General features: G+C 37.3%; 3 protein-coding genes across 6 annotated transcripts; 1 reads left to right on the top strand and 2 right to left on the bottom strand.

The window, feature by feature from the left end:
* The first annotated feature begins 648 nt into the window (after positions 1–648).
* LOC18587744 (uncharacterized) lies at positions 649–13,049 on the top strand. Its single transcript, XM_007011726.3, has 19 exons — positions 649–835; positions 1,756–2,419; positions 2,510–2,598; positions 2,723–2,821; positions 3,862–4,555; positions 4,692–5,723; positions 5,795–5,912; positions 6,167–7,983; positions 8,896–9,034; positions 9,164–9,284; positions 9,356–9,439; positions 9,545–9,991; positions 10,263–10,358; positions 10,940–11,104; positions 11,209–11,388; positions 11,538–11,651; positions 11,729–11,911; positions 12,421–12,465; positions 12,804–13,049. The coding sequence occupies exons 1-19, from the start codon at positions 743–745 to the stop codon at positions 12,936–12,938; spliced, it is 6,315 nt and encodes a 2,104-aa protein (XP_007011788.3). The 5' UTR covers positions 649–742; the 3' UTR covers positions 12,939–13,049.
* A 216-nt stretch (positions 13,050–13,265) lies between these two features.
* On the bottom strand, positions 13,266–16,408 carry LOC18587743 (hydroxyproline O-arabinosyltransferase 1). The gene is made up of 8 exons (XM_007011717.3): positions 15,747–16,408; positions 15,280–15,347; positions 14,984–15,185; positions 14,799–14,896; positions 14,643–14,712; positions 14,073–14,144; positions 13,803–13,916; positions 13,266–13,642 (listed from the first exon to the last, which is right to left on the bottom strand). Exons 1-8 carry the CDS (start codon positions 16,146–16,148, stop codon positions 13,583–13,585), a joined length of 1,086 nt encoding a protein of 361 aa, XP_007011779.3. The 5' UTR covers positions 16,149–16,408; the 3' UTR covers positions 13,266–13,582.
* A 778-nt stretch (positions 16,409–17,186) lies between these two features.
* On the bottom strand, positions 17,187–23,252 carry LOC18587742 (neurochondrin family protein). 4 transcript variants are annotated; one of them, XM_088810435.1, is made up of 19 exons: positions 23,034–23,252; positions 22,748–22,943; positions 22,492–22,654; positions 22,175–22,311; positions 21,834–21,937; positions 21,638–21,733; positions 21,043–21,136; positions 20,747–20,867; positions 20,454–20,653; positions 20,136–20,227; positions 20,012–20,067; positions 19,778–19,867; positions 19,562–19,661; positions 18,992–19,096; positions 18,841–18,913; positions 18,326–18,489; positions 18,172–18,226; positions 17,915–18,019; positions 17,187–17,724 (listed from the first exon to the last, which is right to left on the bottom strand). In XM_088810435.1, exons 1-18 carry the CDS (start codon positions 23,034–23,036, stop codon positions 17,964–17,966), a joined length of 1,905 nt encoding a protein of 634 aa, XP_088666561.1. In that variant the 5' UTR covers positions 23,037–23,252; the 3' UTR covers positions 17,187–17,724; positions 17,915–17,963. The 4 variants fall into 4 exon arrangements, with proteins under 4 accessions (XP_088666561.1, XP_088666560.1, XP_017983968.2 ...); XM_088810434.1 differs by having other exon boundaries at positions 17,187–17,714; XM_018128479.2 differs by having other exon boundaries at positions 17,187–17,691; positions 23,034–23,249.
* Between the last annotated feature and the right edge of the window lie 588 nt (positions 23,253–23,840).

Below are 23,840 nucleotides of genomic sequence, written 5' to 3'. Positions count from 1 at the left end.
GTTTTTAATGTACTTAGCAATTTGGGAATAAGGCTATACTATACCCCACCTCATCCAAACACAACTTTTTTTTTTCCGGTGGAACCCACCTCATTTTCCAACCACTCCTGACCCCACCCAATTCTTTTCCTCCCCATTCGCCCAAAATATTTGGGTCCCACACCAACCTTTGGCGCGCATGCCCGGAATTGCTCTCTCACTCGCTCTTCTTTTTGCAATCAACAATCCCGAACCCAGCTGTATTAGAGATCGACGGCCCACGATCTCCCATCTCTCCACCTATCAATCACCAAATCAGAAATCTGACGGTAGGCATTCATTTTAAGAGTTACACGCGTCAATATGTCAGTGACCGGTCAACGTTGCCTCGAACTAATACATTTCAGATGCTCTCTCTCTCTCTGTCTGTGTTCCTCTGTCTGTAAAGTAATGCCTCTTTTTCTTTTTCTCAGTTTCTGAACTCCATCAATACCCTTCCTTTTTTTTCCCCCCTTTTCTCTCTTGTTTTTCTTCTTAATTTAGGGTTTTTTTTTCATTTATTTCCTTCATTGCCTATGTGATTTTTGGTTGGCTTGTTTACTGTGTAGTTGCTGTAAAGCTGAGCTGTTTGGTTGGGGGGGGGGGGGGGGGGGGGGGCATTGTAGTCTTCAATCGCTGAGAGTTGTTCTCCTGGTTTTTTTCTTTCGTGGTGATTTCGATGGTTTTGATAGGGAAGGGTTAGGTTTTTATAGAATATTGAGAGATGGATAACTCTTGGCGGATCAAATTTGATTCTACATTGCAGTCGTCTATGCCTTCAATGGCTTCATCGGCATCGCAAGAGCCTCAAAATCAGGTAATCGATGCATCTATTTAAATATATGTTTTGAAATCATGGTGAAGAGGCACCGGTTGGAGCAATGCTTATTTACTTATTTTGCAGTTGATTAGCTTTTTTTTTTTTAAATTACTGTTGTTAAGATAATCTTGATGTTAGTATTTCTGTTTGTGATTGGGGCATTTCTATTGGTTGTTGGGGATGATGCTACATCGGGATAGAATGATATAAACTGGAATATGATATTCCTGCAATGCTGGTAGTTTTTGCTGCTTTAAGCTATGTGCAGTGAAACTCATGATGGTCATGCAACAATGTCTGCTTGTGTGTTGAAACAACTGGTGAAAGAATTAGTGTTTCAAATGAATGCAGACAATCTATTAAATTTGTGGGGCAGCTCTGCAGTGTTTGAAGTTCTCTGGTACGTTAGTTTTCACTCAGGCAAAGTATAAGGACTCTTAGGCCTCTGTTCACGACCAAAGGGAACTAATGGCTGATGTTTTAGATTTAATAAATATTGAACTTAGGCTGCTGATCAGAATTGATAGTGTGGCTGAAATCTCACTGGTGAGAGAAGAAGTAATGCCCTTAGAATCCAAGTTTGGTGGGAGGGGGAATATGTTGAATGGACAAATGTAGGTTGTAGAGTAGGAAAATTGCATGTAGAATACTACAGGGATCTTATTTCTACTTACAGAGGTAACATATGCATTGCATTCATGTTTTTGTTTACCTTTTTCTTGGTATTATTTCTTCACAGTTTAGAGTGTGCAAAATGCTGAAATCTTATTCCTGATTTTATTGTTTGATTCTGTCATCTTTGATGAAGAGAACTTACTCGTGTTGTTACTTTTGAAGTTTTGACTTGTGAGTTTGATTTACCTTACTCACTTGTGCTTTTTTTTTCCTTTTTACTTATCATTATTTTTTAAATACAGATGGTGATAAATTCTGGCCAGTATTTTCACCAACATGTTGCACAAGATTTAAGTTCAACATTGCATGGAAGAATGCGTGATCCCATGCCTCCCAACAGTTCAAACTTATGTTCCATTAAGTCTAATCATTCTGAACAGGCAAATTCATTTCTAGCTCTTCTATCTGGGTCACCATCACTGTTACAGTGTGATTTTCAGGAATTGTCAAGTCGAAAAGTATTCAATGCCTCTAGAAGTGTCAATATCAATGATTTTGGAAGTGAAATTCCACCAATTGCTGGTGCATTGCTATCAGAAACTCTGAGCAATCAAAACACACAAAATGGGGCAAATTCTGTTGTTCCATCTAGACTGGTATTAAGTTCCACTGGTAGTGGTGTTTCATTTTTGCATGGTAGCCTTCATGCATCTAACTCAAATCTCCAGACTTCAGATCTGGCCAAAGTAGTCAATCATCTCAGGCTTCCTGGTACTGAGAAAGTAAAGGACGTACCCACCCTGAATGGGGATTGGTATGGTACCAGTTCTACTACAAAGGCTGGGAATCTCTATAGCAAAAATATCCAGATGTCAACAAAGAGAGCAGAAGAATTAAACTCTTCTACATCAGATCAGTCATCAACTAATTTAAGTGGGTGCCCTCGCGTGTTCTGTTTGGGTACAGGTCAGTGCATGATATGTAATTCATATTCTGGTTAATAGTCTTTCATATTGGATATGGCTAACATCTTTTCTTTTTAATTTGATGAAAAAGGTGGGTATCTGCTTCTCAGCAATACAGGACTTCTTGGTATTGTTTGCTCATGTCATTTTTTTCACACATCTGTCTCCAAATTTTGTGAGGTAACTTGCTCGTGTCTGTTGTCTTTACTATGTTTTCTAGCCCTCCTACTTGTAACGCATGTTTTCATTACCATTTGGAGTAGATTCATGCTTACAAGTTGTTGCCACTGCTGTCATGTTGCAGCATTCAGGATTATGTGATGTGAACCCGGGGGATGCTGTTCGTATGGAAAGTGGAGAGACCATTGCCCAGTGGCGGAAACTCTACTTTGAGAAGTTTGGGGTAGGAGTTACATTGCCCTTGTTCTCAGTGTTTACTTCAAATGAACTCTTGAGTGTTTGCTTCATTATCCCAAACATGCATGTGGTGTGCAGTGTGCATATGTTTCCATATATCAATAATGTGATATTCAGAATTTAAGGTAATCCTCTTCCTTTGGGGAGCATTTTGATATATAAGAAATATGACTAGTTTAGAAATAATATTACCTCTATAAGATGATTAATCAATCTTCAGGATAGTGTGTTCAAGGTAGGGTTATGCTCAGGGGTGAGCTTTAGGGGCTGGCAGGGGCCCTGTTACCCCCTTGGCTTGTTAAAGCTTCCTTGAAGACGTTGAAAAATATTCTTTTTCATTCAAATAAGAGACAAAATCTTATTTGCCCCCACCCCTCCCTTTTTTTCTCGGAATTTGACCCCCTTCATGAAATTTTTGCAATGATGGTAGTAAGTTCTTAACTTTTATTCAATAAATAACTTGATTTTGTTTGACCCTTCTTAAATATAGCCATTATTATACATATCTTAATTTTTTAGCTCCTTAGCTTATGAATTTGCCTCTTTAATAACAAGCATATTGACATGAAATATTAGGTGAAATAATTTCTCTCCTTGTTGATAAAGAAAATACAATTAAAGAAAGTTAGTTCCTATATATATTGTGCATACAAAATCAATTGTGCCTTTTATGTAATAATTGCATTATTATTTCAATTGAATTTAGTGTTCATTTTACTCTTTTTGAAAATATTTTCACCCCCCCCCCCCAACCCAAAATGAAATTTCTGGCTTAGCTTTTATGCTTTTGTGTAAATCTAGTGCAATTCCATAGGGAAAGTTGAATATCAGGGTGGGGACACGTAGAAGCAAACTCATATTAGGTTTCTCCTGGCAATAGTTTTGTAGACCTTTCATACCACTATTATAGCAGTTATCTTTTCAATTTCTCTATCTTTTACCTTTGGGATTGAAAGTTGTATTTCTTATTGGCATGTGTTTGAAGCAACGAGAACACTGGATGGTGATGTTTTTATGATGCTTTAGATCAGGGTTCCGGAAGATCATAGTGGATGGGACTGGCCTGAAGGATTGTTACCAACTGCTGGTTTGGTGAAATCTAGTGCGACCGAGCCCAAAATATCTAAAACTTCTCACTTGGTTAATCAAGTTGGTTCATCTCAAGGTTTGTCAAGGTGCATGGACAATACAATGTCTCCAAGTAATCCACAGACTGGGCAGAATTCTGCTACTGGTCTTTTACATAACAAGCAAGAGCAAAAAATTGAGGGTAGTAGTAACTTTCTTCTCAAGCACTTGATTGGTGCTTCGCAAAGTAATTTGCATGATGTGGCTGATGGCCAGAGAATGGAGTGTGCTGTCACCAGGAGTTCAACAATGTCCACATTTGTTGGTAGGGATTCAGATAATGGTTGTCAGTCCATGTCCGTTTGGATTGATTCTATATTGAAGACCGGAAACTCATCCCTTGCCCACTCTAGTTTGCAAAATTTAAGAAGCCTTGGTCAAAATTATGATGTCAGTGCAGCTAAAATTGCAGATGATGGTGTAATTTCTGACAGAGATGCTACTTCCTCAAATGTGGAGTTAAAGCTTGGGCAACCATATCAACAGAATCAGCCTATAGGAAACACTGCTCTACCATTCATTGCACGCAAACGTTTTGGCACAGTTGTTGATCCTCCTAAGTCATGCTATCCTGAGCCAATGATTCATCATGGTGGGTAGATAAATAATTTTTGCCTGCTAGATCTTTATTTGTAGCATATAAGTTATAGGCCATTTTATATTTATGTGTTGGTTTTTTGGTGTTATGGCTAAGTGATTATATTATGATTAGTCCTGCAATAATGCAGCTAACTTTTGCGGGGAGGAGGAATCTAGGCAATATTGTCATCATGATGCAGACTCATCCAACCGCACTGCAAGAAGACAACAAAGCCATTTGATCCTTGGCAATCATGCATTTGGTGTCAGCAGTGTCATGGATGCCACCAAACTAGACAAATGCAGAGGTGATGCCACCAAGAGTTTAGTAGTTCCCCTACTTCCCCAGCTACCACTGGAGGGGAGTGCACGCTCTAGAGGTGCTAGTAATATGGCCGGTGAATTTAGCATGCCGAAGACATTTCATTGTGAATCTAATACTACAAAGTGTGACCCACTAAATACTCCCTTGACAATTGGAAACACTTTAGGGAGACAGTTGAATATGCCTGAGTTGGGTTTCTGCAGATTAACTGACAAAGGTAATGCAGGATCAGAATGTGTTTCCTTTTGCACTGCAACAGATCCAGCATTGAGAATTCATCAGCAGGTAGAAAATCCTAGAAATGTCACAGGAGTTGTGCCTGGTTTTTCAGCAGTGCATGGAATGGATTCATGTCAGTCATCCAATATTCATTCAGATAGATTTGATGAGAGAAGCTGTCTCAACCTTCCTGGGAACTCTTCTTTCATTGGAAGTAGTGGATATACTGATCAAGCTTATCTTAGGATGATGAGTTCACATTTGGGCTCTGGACAAATTTCACAATCCTCTGCTGCTTCAATGGGCTATCAATTAGCTACTTCGACCTTTATACCAGGTCCAACTTCCACCATTTCACAAGAGAGCCCTTGTTTGCTTGATGACAGTATGAGACTGCTTGCATTGAGGCAGATATTGGAGTTGTCAAAGCAACATGCAACTTCTTCAGTTGGAATGAGCCATGAGCTAGGGAGATTTGATCGAACTTCTAATCCCAATGTACAGCATTGTCTTATGGAATCATCAAAATCTAGGGAAGATAGGCATGGAGCTATTGTTCCCAGCAAGCTAGATGTTTTTGAAGGTGCTGCAGCATCAGTTCCATCTCCTGCTGCTGAAAAATCAATCCCCATGACAGGCAAGTGAGAATATAAAGATGTTGCTTTCCTCGTGCATGTATATGTATTAATTGTTGTTTTCATCATCCAGGGTTGAACAGCCGCTGTGATTTCTCAACATTGACACAAGGGCTTTCACTATGTTCTAGAGAAGTTGACATACCTTGTCAATTTTCTAATGAGCCTTTTCCTAATCAGTCTACATTGAGGTTAGCTTTAAACTGCTATGTTATATTTGCTGACACTTGAAGCTTTCTCATATCCCTTTCCCTTCCTCTTCTTTCCCTTGTTAAATAAAATATTTGCTCACTGGCTACACACCCACAGACCTTATGTTTAAACTTCATAATATTTTTAGTATATGTTGGCTGGTTATGTGTGTTTTTTGAAACATATCTGAGTGGTGAATTTAGTTGTGGATGTTATCCTTCCTAGCTTTAATTTTCTTATTCAATGTTTTTAGGCTCATCAGAGGTGAGAGCATCACGCAATCAAGTGAGCATGCAAAATGTTGTCAGAGAGTACCTTGTACATATTTTCAGGGCAACTGCAACTGCTCAGCCCATGCAAAGTGCTTAGAAGGATATTCTGAGTGTAGGGTTGGAAGATCTCATGTTACCTCCAAGGAACAGTTTGGTGTCTGTCGTGAAGCACCTATGTCAGTTACTTCTGAATTTGTTAGAGATCATGTTATTCCGAAGGAAAGAACTAGTTTATTGTATCAAGGAGGAAAAGTGAAGGGGCAACTTCCTGTGAGAATTGCCTGTCATGCCTCTCAGTGGAGAGATGTTCCAAGCAAGCAAAAGGAGGCTTGCAAAATGACACGTATCAATCCATCAGCTGAGGTGTTAGATGCAAGTGGATGTGCTGAAGATCAGCATGGAGATGCAGGTATGCGCTGTATTGGATCTGCTGTAAACAGAGCTGCCTCATTCAAAGGTCAAGACATGTCCAATATTTCTTCTGGATGTTCTGCCCCTGATGTCACCCAGGCATCAATTGAGGTTAACAATATGGATTCTTCTACCATTGATGCTGAGGATAATGGATATATGAATGATCTTGTAGTTGACGAAGGATCCGGTATTGATAAATGTTGTTCATCAAATGATGCTCATGAAAGTGAAAGAAGTGCTGCATTTATAGGTGTTTCTTGCAGGAGTAAGATAAGAACTAAAGGATCTCCCAGAATTCCGAATGGACAGCCATCTTTTAGTCTGCTTGATGAGCTTAAACTCATAGATTCCTTGACATGGAAAAAAGGTAAAAATCAAATTTATACGAGCATTACTGGTAGTGGGAGGACCAATCATTTGAAAAAAATTAGGAGAGGCTCAAAAGCTGGAAAGAGAAAGAGAACAGTTAAATTTAGGACACTGGATGCAGCCTTTCCTCCTAAAGTTTCTTTTAGACACTGTTCCAGCAATAATGGCAGTCCTCAGTTGCCCTCTCGTTCTTCCAAAGATTGGCAGACCCTCATTCCATCAGGGTTAGAACCACATGGGGATACTGATTTGATTCAACCAGGAGAATTGTTTTCAGCCAAAATAGTTTCTCAGAAAAGAGATTTGCATGGTGTGTATAATGATCAGGATGGTGAAGAAGATTATCAGCCTGAACTGAAAGGTGATGCTAGGTTTGGTAAAATTCCTGAAGTTTCAGGTAGAAAAAAGTTAAAGAGGGCTGGGGCTTTTGATTCCTTTGAGAGTTTGGGGACATCAAAATCAATTCTTAGAACTGTTGAAAAATCTTATAATAGCAATGCTGTACATTGCATAAAGGCATTTTCGAGTCTTGAGGTGACATTTTGTGATAAGAAAGATAGGCCCATAGTTTGTGGAGAATATGGTGAAATATGCAGCAGAAAGTTTGCCACAGATGAATTGAGGCCTGCAAAAATTGTTCCTCTAAGTAGGGTTCTTAAAAACACAGAACAATGTACCCTCCAGAAGAGCTGTAAACCCAAAAGTACTCTGAGGAAGTCAAAGAAGAAAAGAAGACCTAAGAGCACTGTATACTTTGATTTGAAGAAAGCAGAAGAAAATGGAGGCAATCAATTTTCAGTCTCTCATGAAGTGAGTGGCTGTCATGTTGAAGAAGGCAAGAAGACTTGTGTGAGTGGAATTAAACAATTTGATAACAATTCATTCCTCTTGGAGAAAGGGAAGGATGACAGAAGTGAGAAATATTGTTGTATTCCAGATGGTATTGCTTATAATCGATCAAACATAAAATGTAAGGAAATACGAAAACGCAGCCTTTATGAGCTGACAGGAAAAGGTAAATTTCACCTATGTTTTCATAGTAGTTGCATTCCAATAATATAAATTTATCCTTAAAGTTTGATAGGAAGGGTATCATGGGTGTTATTAAGGGTCGAGTCAAATGTGTCTTGTGGATGTGGCCTTCAATAGTTTTACCTTTTTAATGCCTGGCATTACAAGGAAAGCAAAAGCTTTCGGCTAGACCTAATACATTGAATTTTGGGCTGTATGCACATAACACTGCTTTTAGTATACACTTATAGTTGTTCAACCTATTTTGGTGGTTTGCAATTGTATTTTTTACTTTTATCTGTATAGTTCAACTTGGATGCAATTTGTAACTAGCTTATTTGTATAGGTTTCATGAAATATCAACTACCTAGATCCATCCCATCCTCTCTTCGTTTTACTTACCTTGTCTCGTTTTTTCATTGTGGTTATCATTTCCATTTCTACTGGCTTTATAAAGAAATTTGAGTAATCTTTTCTACTCTTGTTTTACTTGACACCATAATAGGTGTTGTTTCCTATTGCTAACAGTTGACGGTTATTGAAACCCCTTAAAATTTTGAAAATCTAGCTGAAGAAGCCAAGTACATAATCTGTTCTGTTTATGTGTCTCACGTGATGAAGTGATGAGGTATTCCCTCCATTAGTAAAGTGGGTGTCTATGGACCATGATATGTCTGATGTTACATTTGGTGTGCTTAGTAATCTTTGGATGTTCTGCAAGTGGTAAACTTTCTTAAGTATTGGATAAAAAAGAAGCATTTTAGAATCCTCTGTTTAACACTAAAGGGGCTACTTTTGAATGTGCTGCAAGTGATGAATTTTGGATGTTGTGAACATGTGCATGGCAAACATTTTTATTTGTGATGTTTGGTATTGTTGAGGGTTTACATCATTGATTTCCTTCTTCAATTGTCAGGAAAAGAGTCTGGTTCTGACAGTCATCCCCTTATGGAGATCTCAAAGTGCATGCCTAAGATGAAAGTGAGGAAAAGTTTGAAGGAAACTGGTGATGTTGAAAGTCATGGACATAGATCATCCAACATGAATGCTGAAAAGTAAGCAAGTGAATTGATTTCCGTTTTCAGGGAGAGTTTCACCTTTATTTGATAGATACTTTCAGAGCTTTAAAAAGATGATAGTTTTGATTATGTCTAATTGCTATGGAATTATAAATTATGTTACAGATCTATCATGCAGACTAGGTGCTCATCCATTGTTGATTCAGATGTATTCTGCTGTGTTTGTGGAAGCTCGAACAAAGATGAATTTAATTGCTTATTGGAGTGTAGTCGATGTTCAATCAGAGTATGTACTCATTTCAAGTTTGTGCCTAATTTGTTAATTTATCGTTATCTAATTCTGTTTTCGTGATACAGGTGCATCAAGCTTGCTATGGCATTTTGAAAGTGCCAAGGGGCCACTGGTATTGCAGACCATGCAGAACAAGTTCTAAAGATACTGTAAGATGTAGATTTAACCCTTGAATAGTTGCTGCTCTTTCTTTTTATTTGAGTTTTAATGTGTCGTTCTTGCATTCTTTCATCTCATTTTTTTTCATCATTTAGGTGTGTGTTCTCTGTGGATATGGTGGTGGTGCCATGACTCAAGCATTACGAAGTCGTGCGTTTGTAAAAGGCCTTCTGAAAGCTTGGAATATTGAAGCAGAGTGTGGGCCTAAGAGTACAAATTATTCTGCTGAAACTGTGCTGGATGATCAGAGTCTGGTTGTCAGTAATTCATTTTGTAACTTGCAATTTAAAGATCTTGAGCTGTCAAGAACTGCTTCATGGAAATTGGATGTGCAAAACCAATTGGACATTATTCGGAACTCTCCTTGCCCTGATAGCAAGTTAAATTTGTATAATAGTGTAACAGCAGGAGTACTTGATTCTACTGTGAAACAGTGGGTTCATATGGTCTGTGGGCTCTGGACTCCTGGAACACGTTGCCCAAACGTTGACACCATGAGTGCTTTTGATGTATCTGGTGTTTCACGCAAAAGAGAAAATGTGGTAAGTTTATGATACTTGAGGCAAATATAGAATACCCTAAACAGCATTGCCTGTACTTGCACATTGATATATCTTTGGTCATGCATGTCCCATGGAAGTTTTTTGTCATGTTTTATAAATGTGTTATGCTACTGATACTAAAACAAGAGCTTTAAACAGATTTTATTTGTGTCACCTTTTTGTATATTATTTGCTGATTTCATTGAGGTGGCTTGAGTGTATTTTTGGATTAACTTCTCCTGGAAGTGACCATCAAGTTTATTTCTCCCAGGTTTGCTCTATATGTAATCGACCAGGTGGCTCATGTATACAGTGCAGGGTTGTGGATTGTTCAGTTCGGTTTCACCCTTGGTGTGCTCACCAGAAGGTCTCTACTCAAGAAACTGAAACGTTAATTGCATTACTATGTTATTATATGCATAATCACTTATTATTTTAGGTATTACTTCTGTAGTTGCTGAAGCAATCAATTCTTTCCCTTTCTATATTGTAGGCTGTGAGCTAGATGTTCATCACAATTCAATTATCAGTCTGCTCACTAATTCATGGGAAATACTTTGGCTAATACTGGCTAATTGCAATATAACTCAATATGTTTACATATTTAATTGCTTTAACACCTATTTCTACATTGTGCTTAAAATTGAAGTAGCATGCAATTGTGTTTTCTGCTGCTGCCATTTTTATATTAATAGCATGAATGCTAAGGGGCATTATCTGACCCCCTAGCTGTATGCTTCTCATGACCTTAAATTTTCAAAATGTCTTTAGCATTATATTTTGGTTATGCTAATAACACGTCTCATAGGGCTTTTCTTGAACCTGTTATTACTTCTATATGTTTTCCCAATTAAACATGGAAGGGAAGACTGCTAATCACAATTCGGTTTGTTGATTGTCCCTAGGGGTGTGTGGCATTCCTGATTCACTTTGTTATATTGCTTGCAGGGTCTATTACAAAGTGAGGTTGAAGGCATTGATAATGAAAATGTTGGATTCTATGGAAGATGCATGCTTCATGCCTCACACTGCACATGTGAATCTGGTAGTGAGCCCACCGATGCTGAATTGAGTCCTTCTAGAGAAAGGGAATCAACCTGTGCTCGAACAGAGGTACTTTATCTATTTTTTAAGTGTGGGCAGGAGAGTGGGGTGGGTTTCTTGGGTTATCTAATCACTGGGGCACTCATATTGTGATATATTGCTACCTCTTTTAGGGTTTCAAAGGCCGCAAACAAGATGGCTTTTGGCACAACATCTATGGTCAATCAAAAAGAAAGACTGGATGCTTTGTTCCTCAAGAGCAGTTAAATGCTTGGATTCACATTAATGGGCAGAAGTCATGCATGCAGGGGCTTCCAAAGCTGCCAACGTCTGATATGGAATATGATTGCCGGGTACATTAAAGTTGCTTATTTACTGGTTGCTTTTATTCCTAGTACTATTTGCCTACATGCAAGCATTCTAACTATAGAACTTCTTTTGATAATTATACCATAATTAGTCCTTGTAAGCCTAACTGTTCTGCTTTCCACATTACTTGCAGAAAGAATATGCTCGCTACAAGCAAGCAAAGGGTTGGAAGCATTTGGTAGTTTACAAGTCTGGCATACATGCACTTGGTCTTTACACATCTCGATTCATTTCCCGTGGTGAAATGGTTTGACCTTCTTGACCTTAAGACAACCAGATTTTCTTTATAATTGGAAAATATGACATAGGTCATGGTTTTTTTAGGTTGTTGAGTATGTTGGTGAGATTGTGGGGCTACGTGTGGCTGACAAAAGAGAAAATGAGTATGAGTCTGGCAGAAAAGTCCAGTACAAAAGTGCATGCTACTTCTTCAGGATAGATAAAGAGCATATCATTGATGCAACCCGCAAAGGGGGGATTGCCCGTTTTGTCAACCATTCATGTCTGGTAATTACTTAAATTTGTTTAAAGTTTTTTTCTTGTAAGAAGTGGTAGGAACCATGGCCAGGGGTACGGGGCTGACCTTGGGGGTGCAACATGGCACCTTTTTCCCAGGTCTCAATGTGGATCAATTTTGGATAACCTTAGGGTAAAGTTTGCCAAGACCCCTTCAATTAGTCACCAAACTTTACCTGAACTTCAAGGCTCCAAGCATGGTATAGTTTTAATGGATCATCCGAGTATACTTGAAATCCATTTGAATGATAAGTTAAAATGTACTAAATTAACATGATCATGTGTCTACCTAGGAAATTGGAATGGAAGGGTTCAAAATCTATTTAGAAACAAACTATTAGAGTTTAACAAGTCATTAGCTATATTTTACATTATTGTTTTTTTCTTTTTTGGCCACCCCAATGGCACTTGGGCTTCTAGCAAAGTTCTCAAGTTTTTCTCTTTCTACCATCATTCAGCTTTATCCAGGTTTCTCACTTCATGCTCAATTTCTTTGACAGCCAAATTGTGTTGCCAAAGTGATTTCTGTGAGGAATGAAAAGAAGGTAATTCCAAATTTAATTATGATACTTAGTATATGCTAATGAGATTCAAAACTACTACTTGTTCATGTACAGTGTACGGAAGAGAGTACTTGTAATTCATTCTATCATTTAGTTTGCCATTTTCTTAGTAATGCCAAGCTGCTTTACTTGCATAGTATGTTTGGAAAATATGGTTGATCTGAAAACCGTGATACAAGGATACTACAATATTTACCATCTTACCATTTCCTGAAAATAACCTTCGATGGCACTTAGAGTTCAAAAGTTTTAGGTATCTAGAACTTATAAGACTGGGAATTACAATGGCATTGGCTTAGTTATTGGTTTGTTGGGTGCAGGTTGTCTTTTTTGCAGAGAGAGACATATATCCAGGTGAGGAGATAACATATGACTACCATTTTAACCATGAGGATGAAGGGAAGAAAATTCCTTGCTTTTGTAATTCAAAAAATTGTAGGCGTTACCTCAACTGATTGTACATAAAAAATGTTAATTCTTTTTGTTGTATTACTGTCGATCCCAATGGGTTGTTAAATTTTGTCCTCTTTGCTTTGCCAATTAATATCAACTGGTATTAGCCTGCACGTTTTTGTTGGTTCTAAGTTTCTTTTCTTTGCATACGGCCTATACAAGGAAGCCGGAAGGTTTCTTGTCGTCTACGGACAACGACGACGACGGGGACGGGAAGGTTAAAGTCCAAGCTACGGATGTATATCTTTTGTTCCAACGTATAACATTTCCAAGAACATGAGAAATCTTGATCGATCATTTATGAGATAAAACCCTTGAAATCAACATGCTTTTAGAAGTGAGAACGCCAGTTCTTAATAAAAACAAACGATGCAAACAGTAATATACTTTGGTTAATTTGTAAAGCAACATGCATTTTGGGATCATATTGACCACATGTATATATAATCTAGTTTTCCCCCTTCGCTCATCGTCATTCATCAGGGTATTTCCAAATTTAACTAGCAGGATAAACATGAACTACAACCAAACCCCACACCTCTCCTCCCCAAGGCCAATATGCAGCAGTGTCAGTGCGTATGAAGCTTCTATGCTGACGACTGAGTGAAGCTTTTCACATACGGCATCTTGCAGCCTGACTTTTCTTCTATGAACCCCAGTTCGGAATGTTTGATGTGGCTTCGTTTACCATTTTCACCAGTGTCACCTGCCACAATGTATATGATTAGAACATTCTACTGAATAGGAGAGGAGTTAACACTCGCAACCGCGATTTTACTCCCGAGAAATATAGTTTCAAAATTGTAAAGATGTTCTCTTTTTGCTTTGCATGTGTGCTCAAGAAGGATATGTGTTGTTAAACATACCACACTTTGCGCAACACCAGGAGGAGGAAGGGGAAGGTTTCTTGGCGGTGCTACAGTATCGAAAGATCTTTTGTCAAACCTCCATTCTCCAATCTTTCCATAGGTTAACCTACCCTGAAATTGGGGCAGAAATTCTCCCACTATAAGCAAAAGAGAAGACATCTTTTTCTTCCAACTCAGAAACAGATATGTTGGTAATAAATGAAAAAGTAAGAACTCAGAAGTGATTTCATTCAACTAAATGATTGGGATTTCAGTACAATAGATTACCTTCAAATCATAGTCGCACCCATATGTGTAATGAATAATGAACTTGTTACCGATTTCTGTATCCCAAGGAGGCTGATAAATGTCATAAAGCAGGCAACTGCTATTATGGAGAATTCAGGAAATAATTGGCGCATAGAAAACTCAAATCAATTTTAAAATCTAAAACATAATTTATACTTTTTGGGGGAGGCAGGTTGGAGAGAGAAGATTCTTTGGCCTTTCTCAAACTAATCAAAATTCAAGGATATTATAAAGAAGAGTGTGAAGAAGGAGAAAAGTCGCTGTTGACTAACTACTAAGTTACCAAATTATAATTAAACAACATAGACAAGTTGCATAAGTCCGATATGTTTTGCTAAGAATGCTTATCCTGGCATTCAACTTGGCTTGCTCTTAGAAGCATATCATAGGTGGGTCCTAAACTAAAAAGCTCATCCCCAGAGTTTAGGCAGGTGCGGACAGTAGCAAATGGTTGAAAATGCTAGCTACAGTTATCAGGTAGATACAGTTGGCATCTTGTACTGTGTGAATAAAATGTTATGGGAAAGAATAACGGCAATCTCATCAAACCTGAATCATGAAATCTTTGTATAAGATGTTACCAACACCATGCAAGGCAGAGGAAACAGCATAAGCGTACCTACAATTATGAAACAAGAAAATAATGCCATGGTCAACACCACATGCAATGTTGTAAAAGAATAGAGTAAATTGGTTAACACTCACATTTCAAGCACCCAACCGAAAGCTTTATCTGTTTCAGGATCTTTCTTCATCGCCAATGAAACATTCATCCAAGTCGGAGCAATCTTTTTAAGAGACTCCTATATAATGTTCAACGAAAGTTCAAGGGAAGGCAAAACAAAAAAGAGATCGCCGCTATAGTAACTAAGCAACACCAAAATGCATACCTTCCCAACAATGACAGGAGAATTTCCTATGGGGTCAATGTTGGTTATTGGACCCTTTTCCGCAGGGAAGTACTTTCTCAGAACTGACTCATACTTTTTAGGTTCTATATAAAAGAAAGGAAATGCAGCTCCAAGCCCATCTTTTGATAAGTTCGGAATAGGCTTGACAATAATATGGTCTGGCTCCGACATCAGTATGTAACTGGATACATGGTAAGAATGGGATATATATAAATCAACCAAATATGGAAACAAATTGATTCAAGACAGAAACACGGAAACCAGGAATTTCATACTCTTCTTTTATGTCTGCTTTTTCAAGCCACTGTACAAATGCCCAAGGTCTGTTGAGGACTATATAACCCTGTGATTATGGACATAAAAGGACAGAATGAAGTACAGAATGAAGTAAGTAAAAAGAAATATGAGAACCATCAACTTTAAAACTTTACAGGTTTACATTGTCATAAGCTGAAAATACAATTTATATCAAGCAAGTAGCTTCTTTGACATAGTTCTGAATTAACGCTAAACCGGAAGAGCAGATACTACTTGTAAATTCATTCAATTACGAGTAACCTGACCCAATTTCCTAAAATTTCGATGCCCTTTTAGGGAAACTACAAATCGAAAACAATCTATAAATTGATTAATACCAGAACCTGTTCTAGTCTAACCAAAGCAGTTTCCTTATTCTGCCTGATTGAAAGATGAACTAAGCCCCCCCACCTACCAACAAAAAACAAAAGTTAAAAGGAAATACCTGATCCATTCCAGCTGGTAAAGGCTGAGCAATGAAAGTGGGAATCTCATCCATATACTTGTCGGGTTTACCAGAGTGCAAGATCCTAGTAAACCCACCCATATCTGAATTTGGTCCCTTCTTAAACTTCTTGAACCAGTAGTACATAACCCGACACTGCCACGTGTTGTAAACCGAGTCTGAAGCTGTCACAGCCGTGTGAAACAACCTCTTCTTTGCAGTTGACCCATACCTTCTCGATCTTTCTACTGGCATCTTGATTACGGGGTCAACAATTGATGTTCTTGACGGTCCCGGAAGCTCTTGCTTCAGAGGAGCATTGGCCGAGATGAGGATGTTGTAGGTGATTAGAGCTATTGAAAAAGTTATGATTAAGGTGTAGAAGACATTCCCACAGCCCATTTTTCCACCCTATGCTCAAGGCTTAGGAGCTCTTCCTGTTTTCTCTCTTTCCAACTATGGAACTCGGCTAGGGGCAGTCTGGGTAAGTGGTGGAGCCGCTGAATGGGACAGGTTGGAAGCCGCCGAGAGCGGAGGCGATTTTTGGGGAAGGTGACGTGACAGGCTGTCGCTGGAAGTGAATGGAAGAAAGTCGTCCGGGTCGAATATCGACAGACGCCAGAGTAGTTGAATAAAAGATCTGCCTTCCCTTGTATACTTGAGCTCACGTTGCTTCTAATTTTTAAATCCTATTTTTTTTTTTTTTTTGTTTACTGAGTATTTGTTAGTAGTAATATTTAATTGAACTGTTTCAATCTCTTGTCTTGTCTTTCTTGGAAGCTTTTAACCCTTTTATCTTGTTTTTAGGGTGAAAATTAAAATTTTTTTGTCATTAAATGTTTATTTTTATTTAATACTTAAATCAATTAAGATAAAAATTTTAACCTAATACATTTTTTTTATAAATATAGATATTTAATATTTTTAATACAAAAAACATAAAAATATGACATGTCTAAAAAGAATATTTTCAAAATATATCCAAAAAATAGACATTAAAAAAAAGAGATGGGCCAGGCCAGGATTGTTGAGATTATGATTACCACAAAATGAAATGGCCCAGCCGTAATTAAAACATGAGTCCTAACTTGTCGTAATGGAGGACAACTTTAGTGAATGAACTTTATAACATCACCTTCAATGCTACGGCCACCGAAGCATTCGATCGTGCATGGTGCTAGGTCAAAGTGCTTTGTTTATATTAGCCATATGCAGCGTCTGGCTTTGCCACAAGAATCGTTTCACATGCCAACCCTGGGACATACAAAGTCAAATTCCCATCCACCAAACCACGAAGTAATCACAGATACATCATCGGTCTATAATTTCTATCTAAGAAGTGATAGATATTGAAATCAATGTTAATGAATAAAATTTATACATCGACAGTGTATCAAATATAAACCTAATACATAACAAAATTTATACATTAACAATCCGTTATATATAAACCCAACACTGTGTTTTATTTCTCATCTTCCGACCTACTCCACACACAAATGTAATGAATAAAGTCTATACATCGACAATCCTTCAAATATAAACTCAACACTAAATTATACTTTATGTTTTGTTTCTTGTCGTCGTCCAAGCAATGTATGTTATTACACATTGATTTCTAGTAAATTGTAAACAGTGAATTAGGCCAGAGATGAAAAGGTGTTAACTAAAAAATGGGCCACTTCCCATGATTATAACCCCCCCTATCTTTTTGCCTGTTCATATTTACCCGTCAATTTTAAGGAGATGCGTGTAACTGACCACTGAGAAGCTAACTAAAGAGGAGGGGTAAGCTTGGCGTGAGGGTTGATCATCAACTCATCATTCAATAAACAAAGCTGTATTGAGAGGAAAGAAGATAGAATTATGCATTCGTCTGCTGTGCTTTTCGTGTGGCCCTCATTTGTTGGGCCATCAAAGGCGCATGGCGTCAGGGTAAAGATCCCTGTACACGCAATTCAACAATGCCTGAGAATTACTAGGAGAAGAGAAACTTCATTCAGAGTTAACCAGGTTACATTAACTGATTGGAGGTACTTCAATCGAATTACCATGATACCATACAAACTATACAGAATGACCCGTATTAATAAGGTTATTACCCAGATTAGCTTTAATGAATTGGAGGATATTCGTTTTAAGGGAAAATTACCAGGATAACATATTACCTCCAAAGAAAGTAAGTCCTAACAAGGTCAACTTTGATTTCCATTTGAGTTATCTCTCAACTGCATTTCTTATGCGAGGGAATCGATTCGCCCATCGAGAATATCCTGCATCAGGATCAAAAGGCAGCATGTCATAAAGCCAGTTCAGAAAAGATCTTAAAGTAATTACACTGTTAACAATTAAAAATTGGGATCTCTGTATTGCAACAAGAATAGTTAAAGCTACTTAAATATGGAAACTATCAGAAGAAACAAACCTGCGGTAACAATCTCTAAAAGATCCATCTCTCCTTTAACAACATCAGACATATCCTACAACAAAGAGACATCCAAGTTTTAGTCCCACAATTTATGAAACAAAAAAAAAAAACTAGCAAATAACATGCATATACACATAGCATCAGCATTTACCTGCCCCCATGAAGCCAAACTTCTTGCAATGAGCCGTGACAGACTATTAAGACAGCTGCTACTAAGATCAGGATGATTCAAAAGAGCTTCTTCAGATGTAAAATCAAATACCAGTGCACAAATACTTGAAGCCATCATAAGAACAGATAGGTCATTAGTGTTCTCTGCAACCAAATTCAGGAAACATTTATGATGTACACATGCTTAGACTAAGCATTTGAACACAGAGGGAAAGTTAGAGCACAAGTTAGATGAAATAACATTGAATGCTATTCCATGAAAATTCTACACTGAAATGTAAAGATAAGACAAAGTGATTGCATGAATGTTACTCCACAAATGGTTCACTCTGTAATCTAATCTTATAAGTTAGCGCTTTCCCTAGTAGTTCCAATGAGATAACATTTTGTCAAGAGTCAATTCAACCTGCTTTTGTAACTCTAAAACATTTAATCATGCAACATAAACAAATCATTCAAATGAAATTTGGCTCCAATTAATGACTGAAACAGTACCTGTCCATATTGCCAATGCTTTCAAAAGATTAAAAAACGTTAATTCATCCTCTGGAAAGCAAAATTGCTCTCTCTGTTGATAAAAAAAAAATGAAGTTAATACATTACACAAATAACTAGTATTTTATTACAATATGATAAAAATCACCACCTTTAAAAGAAAATTCATGATTGTATCACAAGCCAAGAAAATGCAACCATTATCCTCTACACCATGTCTGTTTTGTCCAATCAACTTTATAAGGCAGTCCACAACCTGCAATGACACCAATATTTTCACATAACAGTAAAAAGCTATAGCTCAGTACAACAAATTACACTAGGGTATGACAACATATTAGTGCACATAGAAACCTTCATATATTATGTATGTACTGTAACATAGTGCCTAGCAACTATGAAGTACATATGGAACACAGGCATTGAATTATGTATATATAAACAAGCATCTGTTTATTGGATTGGTAACAGCTTAATATTAAATAAAATATCATATAAGAGGAATATAGTATGTATAGAATCACAATTCATTTGAAATGTCACTTTCATAGCATCTATTAAATGGTTCTTGAAAAGCATACAAAGAGATGCACATATTTTAAATGTATATATAGATGTGCATGTGTATCGGAAGGATAGGCAAGATATATTTACCAAGACACCATAGAGTTGCATTGGTAATAAAAGTTAACAAGGCTGCTTTCAATTAAGTTACACTTACAGCTTTATACCCTCCAGAAGAAGCCAGAAGTTTGCATCCTTCAATCTTCATTGTCATTTGGCACAACATTGGAAGCAGAAAGCATACAGAGTAAAATGGGCTGTAACAGAGTTAATTAACAAAAATATTTGGCAAAGTTAGTCTCGAACTACAATAACCAAAACAAAAGGTATAGGTATCAGTTCATCGAAGAACTACAAAGTTAACTTGCCATACCTTGATTCATCTTCACCTTCAACTGAAAGCATATAGCCCAACAGTTCCCTGATTTTCTCTTTGCATGCAATGGGTGTTTCTGCAAGATAGCTGAAACAAACACAAATATCAGCTCACTGAAAAATTCACACTTGGTGGAAAGTTAACGCCCACTGCTTGATATTGTTCATGTAAGCCTGCATATATCCTAAAAAATGGCATTAAATACTTAAAATGAGATGGCATCAAACATACCTCCCAACAAGACGTACTGAAGCAAGAAGATCATTTCCTCTTTTTTGCCCATGTTCCTGCAGAATTATGACCGTGAATAAAAGAGGTGAAGAATAAATATTTAATACCATATTTCTAACCATACCTTTGCATCTTGTAGATACTCTAGAACCACACCAATTGTCTCATTAAGCCCCTTGATCACCTTTGTGAAAGTACTTTCATCAAAATCGTGCCCTGAAATTGAGTTTACTGAAGAATATTAAATTTTTTAAATAAACTGGATTCAAATGCATACTGAAAACTAAAGAGTTCCCCTGCAATAAACTGAACAAAAAACCAAATATAAATATAGTCATAAAGTTATGTAGATCATGTTTGTTTCAAAAGGTAGCAAAAAAAAAAAAAAAAGATCAATAAGCAATTTAGCACAGGTTAGTAAAACTAGTAATTATGAAAGTACCTTCACTTTCACCAATGTTTGATATTAATTTTATTATCTTCTCCACCAAAGAAAAGACAATTGTCACTTTCTGTTGCTTCAAAATAATAGTTTCGGCTGTTGAAGAAGAACTCCCAGAAGCTTCATATTTTGCGTAGGCTAGCTCATTCAGCAAAACAGAAACTTCAACCCTTGATGACTCTAAGACAAGCAATAGACACCTGAAGAGATAAATCTAAAAATAATGAATCATGTAACACGGTCAATGAAAGGAGCCTGAGCAGAACCACAAAAATTCAACAAGCATCACTTGCCTGTCAGCCGGAATAGGGTCGTGTATGTTAGGCAAGTTTATCTGGCCAACAAGCCAACCCTCACCCATTATAGATACCATGGATTCAGCCACTATAAGGGCCTCGAATTTTTCAGCAGGTGCTAGCGTTCAAAAATCAAAAACATAAACGTCAGTATGCTTCAATATTAAAACTGAAAGTTTTGTACACAAGAAGATGGGAGCTTACAAAGACGAGCACATCATGCAATTTAAACACTGATTCTTGTATGAATTAGATGAACTGTAAGTAAGATTTAACAATTCAGTTCAACATACCTACACGGTTCTGTAAAATTGCTGCAACACCATCACGTATATGGTTTGACCAGTTCTGATTTGGCATTACACGGAAAGCATCATGAAGTAATGTCTAAAAGTATCAAGTGAAAATCTCATCAGTTCTAAAGTTAGTCTAGTATGCAGCATAAAGCCTTCATGTCAAGGCACACGAATATCAAGATTGAAGATTGATCCTGGTAATTTCAAGAATTAAAAGAAAAAAGGGAAAAGAACATGGCATGTGAAAGATTAAAGAATTCAATGAAGGTGTATTTCCAGACGCAAGAAAGATATTAAGCGTTCAGATTATAAGAAGTGTCCAACATTCCAAGTACTGCAAATATTTCTTATGCACCAGTTTAGGATATTTTTAGAAATAATTCTAAATGTTTCAAAACAAAATCCAAGACTGACAATACCAAATTGAGTTTCTACATCAGCCATAAATTAATAGATAATGTGCCCACTGCTTTAGTGAAACTGAACGACATAATTTTGGGAGATGTTAACAATTAAGATGATTACTAAGAATTAACCAACCAAAGCAAATAACTTTCTAGAATGACAGCCATCTTGTGGGAAAAAGGCATACTGTATGTTCTGAAGAGAAGATGGCAGACAGTAAGTGAAGTGCTTCAAACTTCATGGCATTTTGTAGGAAAGCAAATTGTCTTGCTATTATGGCCACCTAAATTAAAAGGGAAATGATGAGATCTATTGAAATTTAATCTTTATGAATTAAAAATTGAGAAACAGAAATTTAATGGCTACAGAAGAACTAGACTTACAATGATTGACAGCTCTGAGAGATGGTCATTGTTAATGATGCCTAGAGACAGCTTCCTTAGCATCAATTGCACAAGCTTCATGGCAAGTTCCATCAAATGAGACCCTGCAACAAGTTCACATACTATCACTTCTCTGCATACACAGCATAGCTCGACTAGCAAATTCATAACCGCCACATAACTAAATATCTTTTGTCCCCAAAGAGTTAGTCACACAGAGACACAATAGAAAACAACAAATTCTATCCGAACCTAAAAGCTTACTACTTTACATAATTTAGACTGCATAATATAAGGATCCTGCAAGTGTCGAAATCTAGAAATCGTATAAGATTAGCTACCATCTGGCAGAGTGGACATTTGACAAGCGAGTAACTTCATCCCTCCAGACTCATACAGTGCCGTAACTCCATCCTCGGAAGCGGCTGACACCAAGTATAAAAACTCATAGCATTCTTCCAGCACATTCGAGCCTGCTCTGCATTCAACAAAAAGAAAATGATTAGGGTGACAAAGAATACAGCAATGGATTGGTTCTGTTCTGAAATATAAAAAAGTAACTAACTAGAAGAAACAAATTGAAAACCAAAAGTTAAACCCACGCTTGTTTCTAAATATATCAATTTGAATTGAAAAGAAGTAAGGGTAAAAAGCTTACCCCTTTGACATTACTTCAACAATGATCGCAATCTTCGAAACCATTTCTTCCGAAGAAGCAATGTCTGTAACCCGACAAAATGCAGAAAGAACCGTAACTGACAGCTGCAAGTATGCCTCCCGGTTTTCACCGCTGCTGCTACTCACCACACCTTTACCCAACCCTTACACCCCCAAAAAAATAAGTTCTTTCGATTGAAAAAAAAAATGTAAATTAAGTATAAATTAGAATCGCAACGTAAGACGAGCACAAATACCGGTCTTTAAGAGGCGGTCCAAAAAGCGAGGTCCAACGGCGTCGTAGATAGTCCTAAGCGAAGCGAGGTCGTCGCCTTTACAGAATTTGGTCACGAGAAGCAGGCCAGCGAGTCGTTGCTCGTCTCTCTCGCCCTTTAGTAGCTTCAAGCAGTCCTGGAGAGATACTGACTGCTCCGGCTGCTGCGACTCTGGTTCCTGTCACAAGTAAAGGAAAGATAAAACAGATAAATACAGAGAGTTCAGGGAATCACCATTAGAGAAAACAATAGCTACAGAGAAACTTACCATGGAAGCTGACCGATGGAGAACGGAGATTCAGACTTAGTTACTGATTCAGAGGAGTGTCCAGAGGCGTCTAACTTTCCCGGTTGCACTTTATGAAATTTCACATTGAGTTGGGCCGGGTTTGAAGCTCAAAGAAAAATACGGCCATTGTCGGTAGGGGATCCAAATGACTGAATCCAGTTTCCATTTTTAGAATTTAACTAAAATATGAGAGAATCTCATGTGAAAAGAGGGCCTTTGCCTTGTTCCTCCATTTTGGACCTCGATTCTGTTTGGGGCCGATCCTACCGACTTTGGCCTTTCAGACCTCCAAAGCAGATCAGCACACCATCATTTTATTTTCTTTTGACGAAGCACACCTTTAACTTTAAATAATCACACATTGTTGCATGTGAATGAAATTCTTCGATTTCAAATTTAGATAGTTAAGAGAATTGATTTTTTCAGTTTATTCGATTAGTTTTGATATTTAAAATTTACAATCAAACCAGCCAATTAAATAAATTATTAATAATATATTCTTTAAATATTATTTTTAATAACAATATCTTTGTAAGTTGAATTTATCAGTAATTACAATATAAAGATAGTTTTTTTATTAATAACTAGAATATACCAGTGCAATGCACTAGTGTGACATAAGTAAAATAATATTTATTCAAATATATCTATAATCATATGGTGCTCACTTCACATAACTAATCACAATCATAAAACTATTTATCAACTGCAATGTGTATAGAAACGATTAAAAGTTGCATAATTATTTAAGTGGTAATCTATTTTAAAAGTTGTGAATGTAGACTG

The sequence above is a fragment of the Theobroma cacao genome, chromosome 9, assembly GCF_053813885.1.
Source record: "Theobroma cacao isolate CCN51 chromosome 9, ASM5381388v1, whole genome shotgun sequence".
NCBI classification, from domain to species: Eukaryota; Viridiplantae; Streptophyta; class Magnoliopsida; order Malvales; family Malvaceae; genus Theobroma; species Theobroma cacao.
Note: the sequence above shows the minus strand (reverse complement) of the source record. Positions and strands in the feature narration are given on the sequence as shown.

Bases quoted from the DNA above. Each gene is read 5' to 3' on its own strand.
- LOC18587744 (XM_007011726.3), top strand. From the start codon at position 743: ATGGATAACTCTTGGCGGATCAAATTTGATTCTACATTGCAGTCGTCT. The intron at 2,822-3,861 runs GTAGGAGTTACA...ATGATGCTTTAG, and splicing joins TCTACTTTGAGAAGTTTGGG to ATCAGGGTTCCGGAAGATCA. The intron at 11,912-12,420 runs GTAATTACTTAA...TTTCTTTGACAG, and splicing joins TTGTCAACCATTCATGTCTG to CCAAATTGTGTTGCCAAAGT.
- LOC18587743 (XM_007011717.3), bottom strand. From the start codon at position 16,148: ATGGGCTGTGGGAATGTCTTCTACACCTTAATCATAACTTTTTCAATA. The intron at 14,713-14,798 runs GTGAGTGTTAAC...TCATAATTGTAG, and splicing joins TTCGGTTGGGTGCTTGAAAT to GTACGCTTATGCTGTTTCCT. The intron at 13,643-13,802 runs GTATGTTTAACA...ACATTGTGGCAG, and splicing joins CTGGTGTTGCGCAAAGTGTG to GTGACACTGGTGAAAATGGT.
- LOC18587742 (XM_088810435.1), bottom strand. The intron at 20,654-20,746 runs GCAAGTGATGCT...TTATCTCTTCAG, and splicing joins GACCCTATTCCGGCTGACAG to GTGTCTATTGCTTGTCTTAG. The intron at 19,868-20,011 runs GTATGTTTGATG...TGTTTGTTTCAG, and splicing joins TCAGTACGTCTTGTTGGGAG to CTATCTTGCAGAAACACCCA.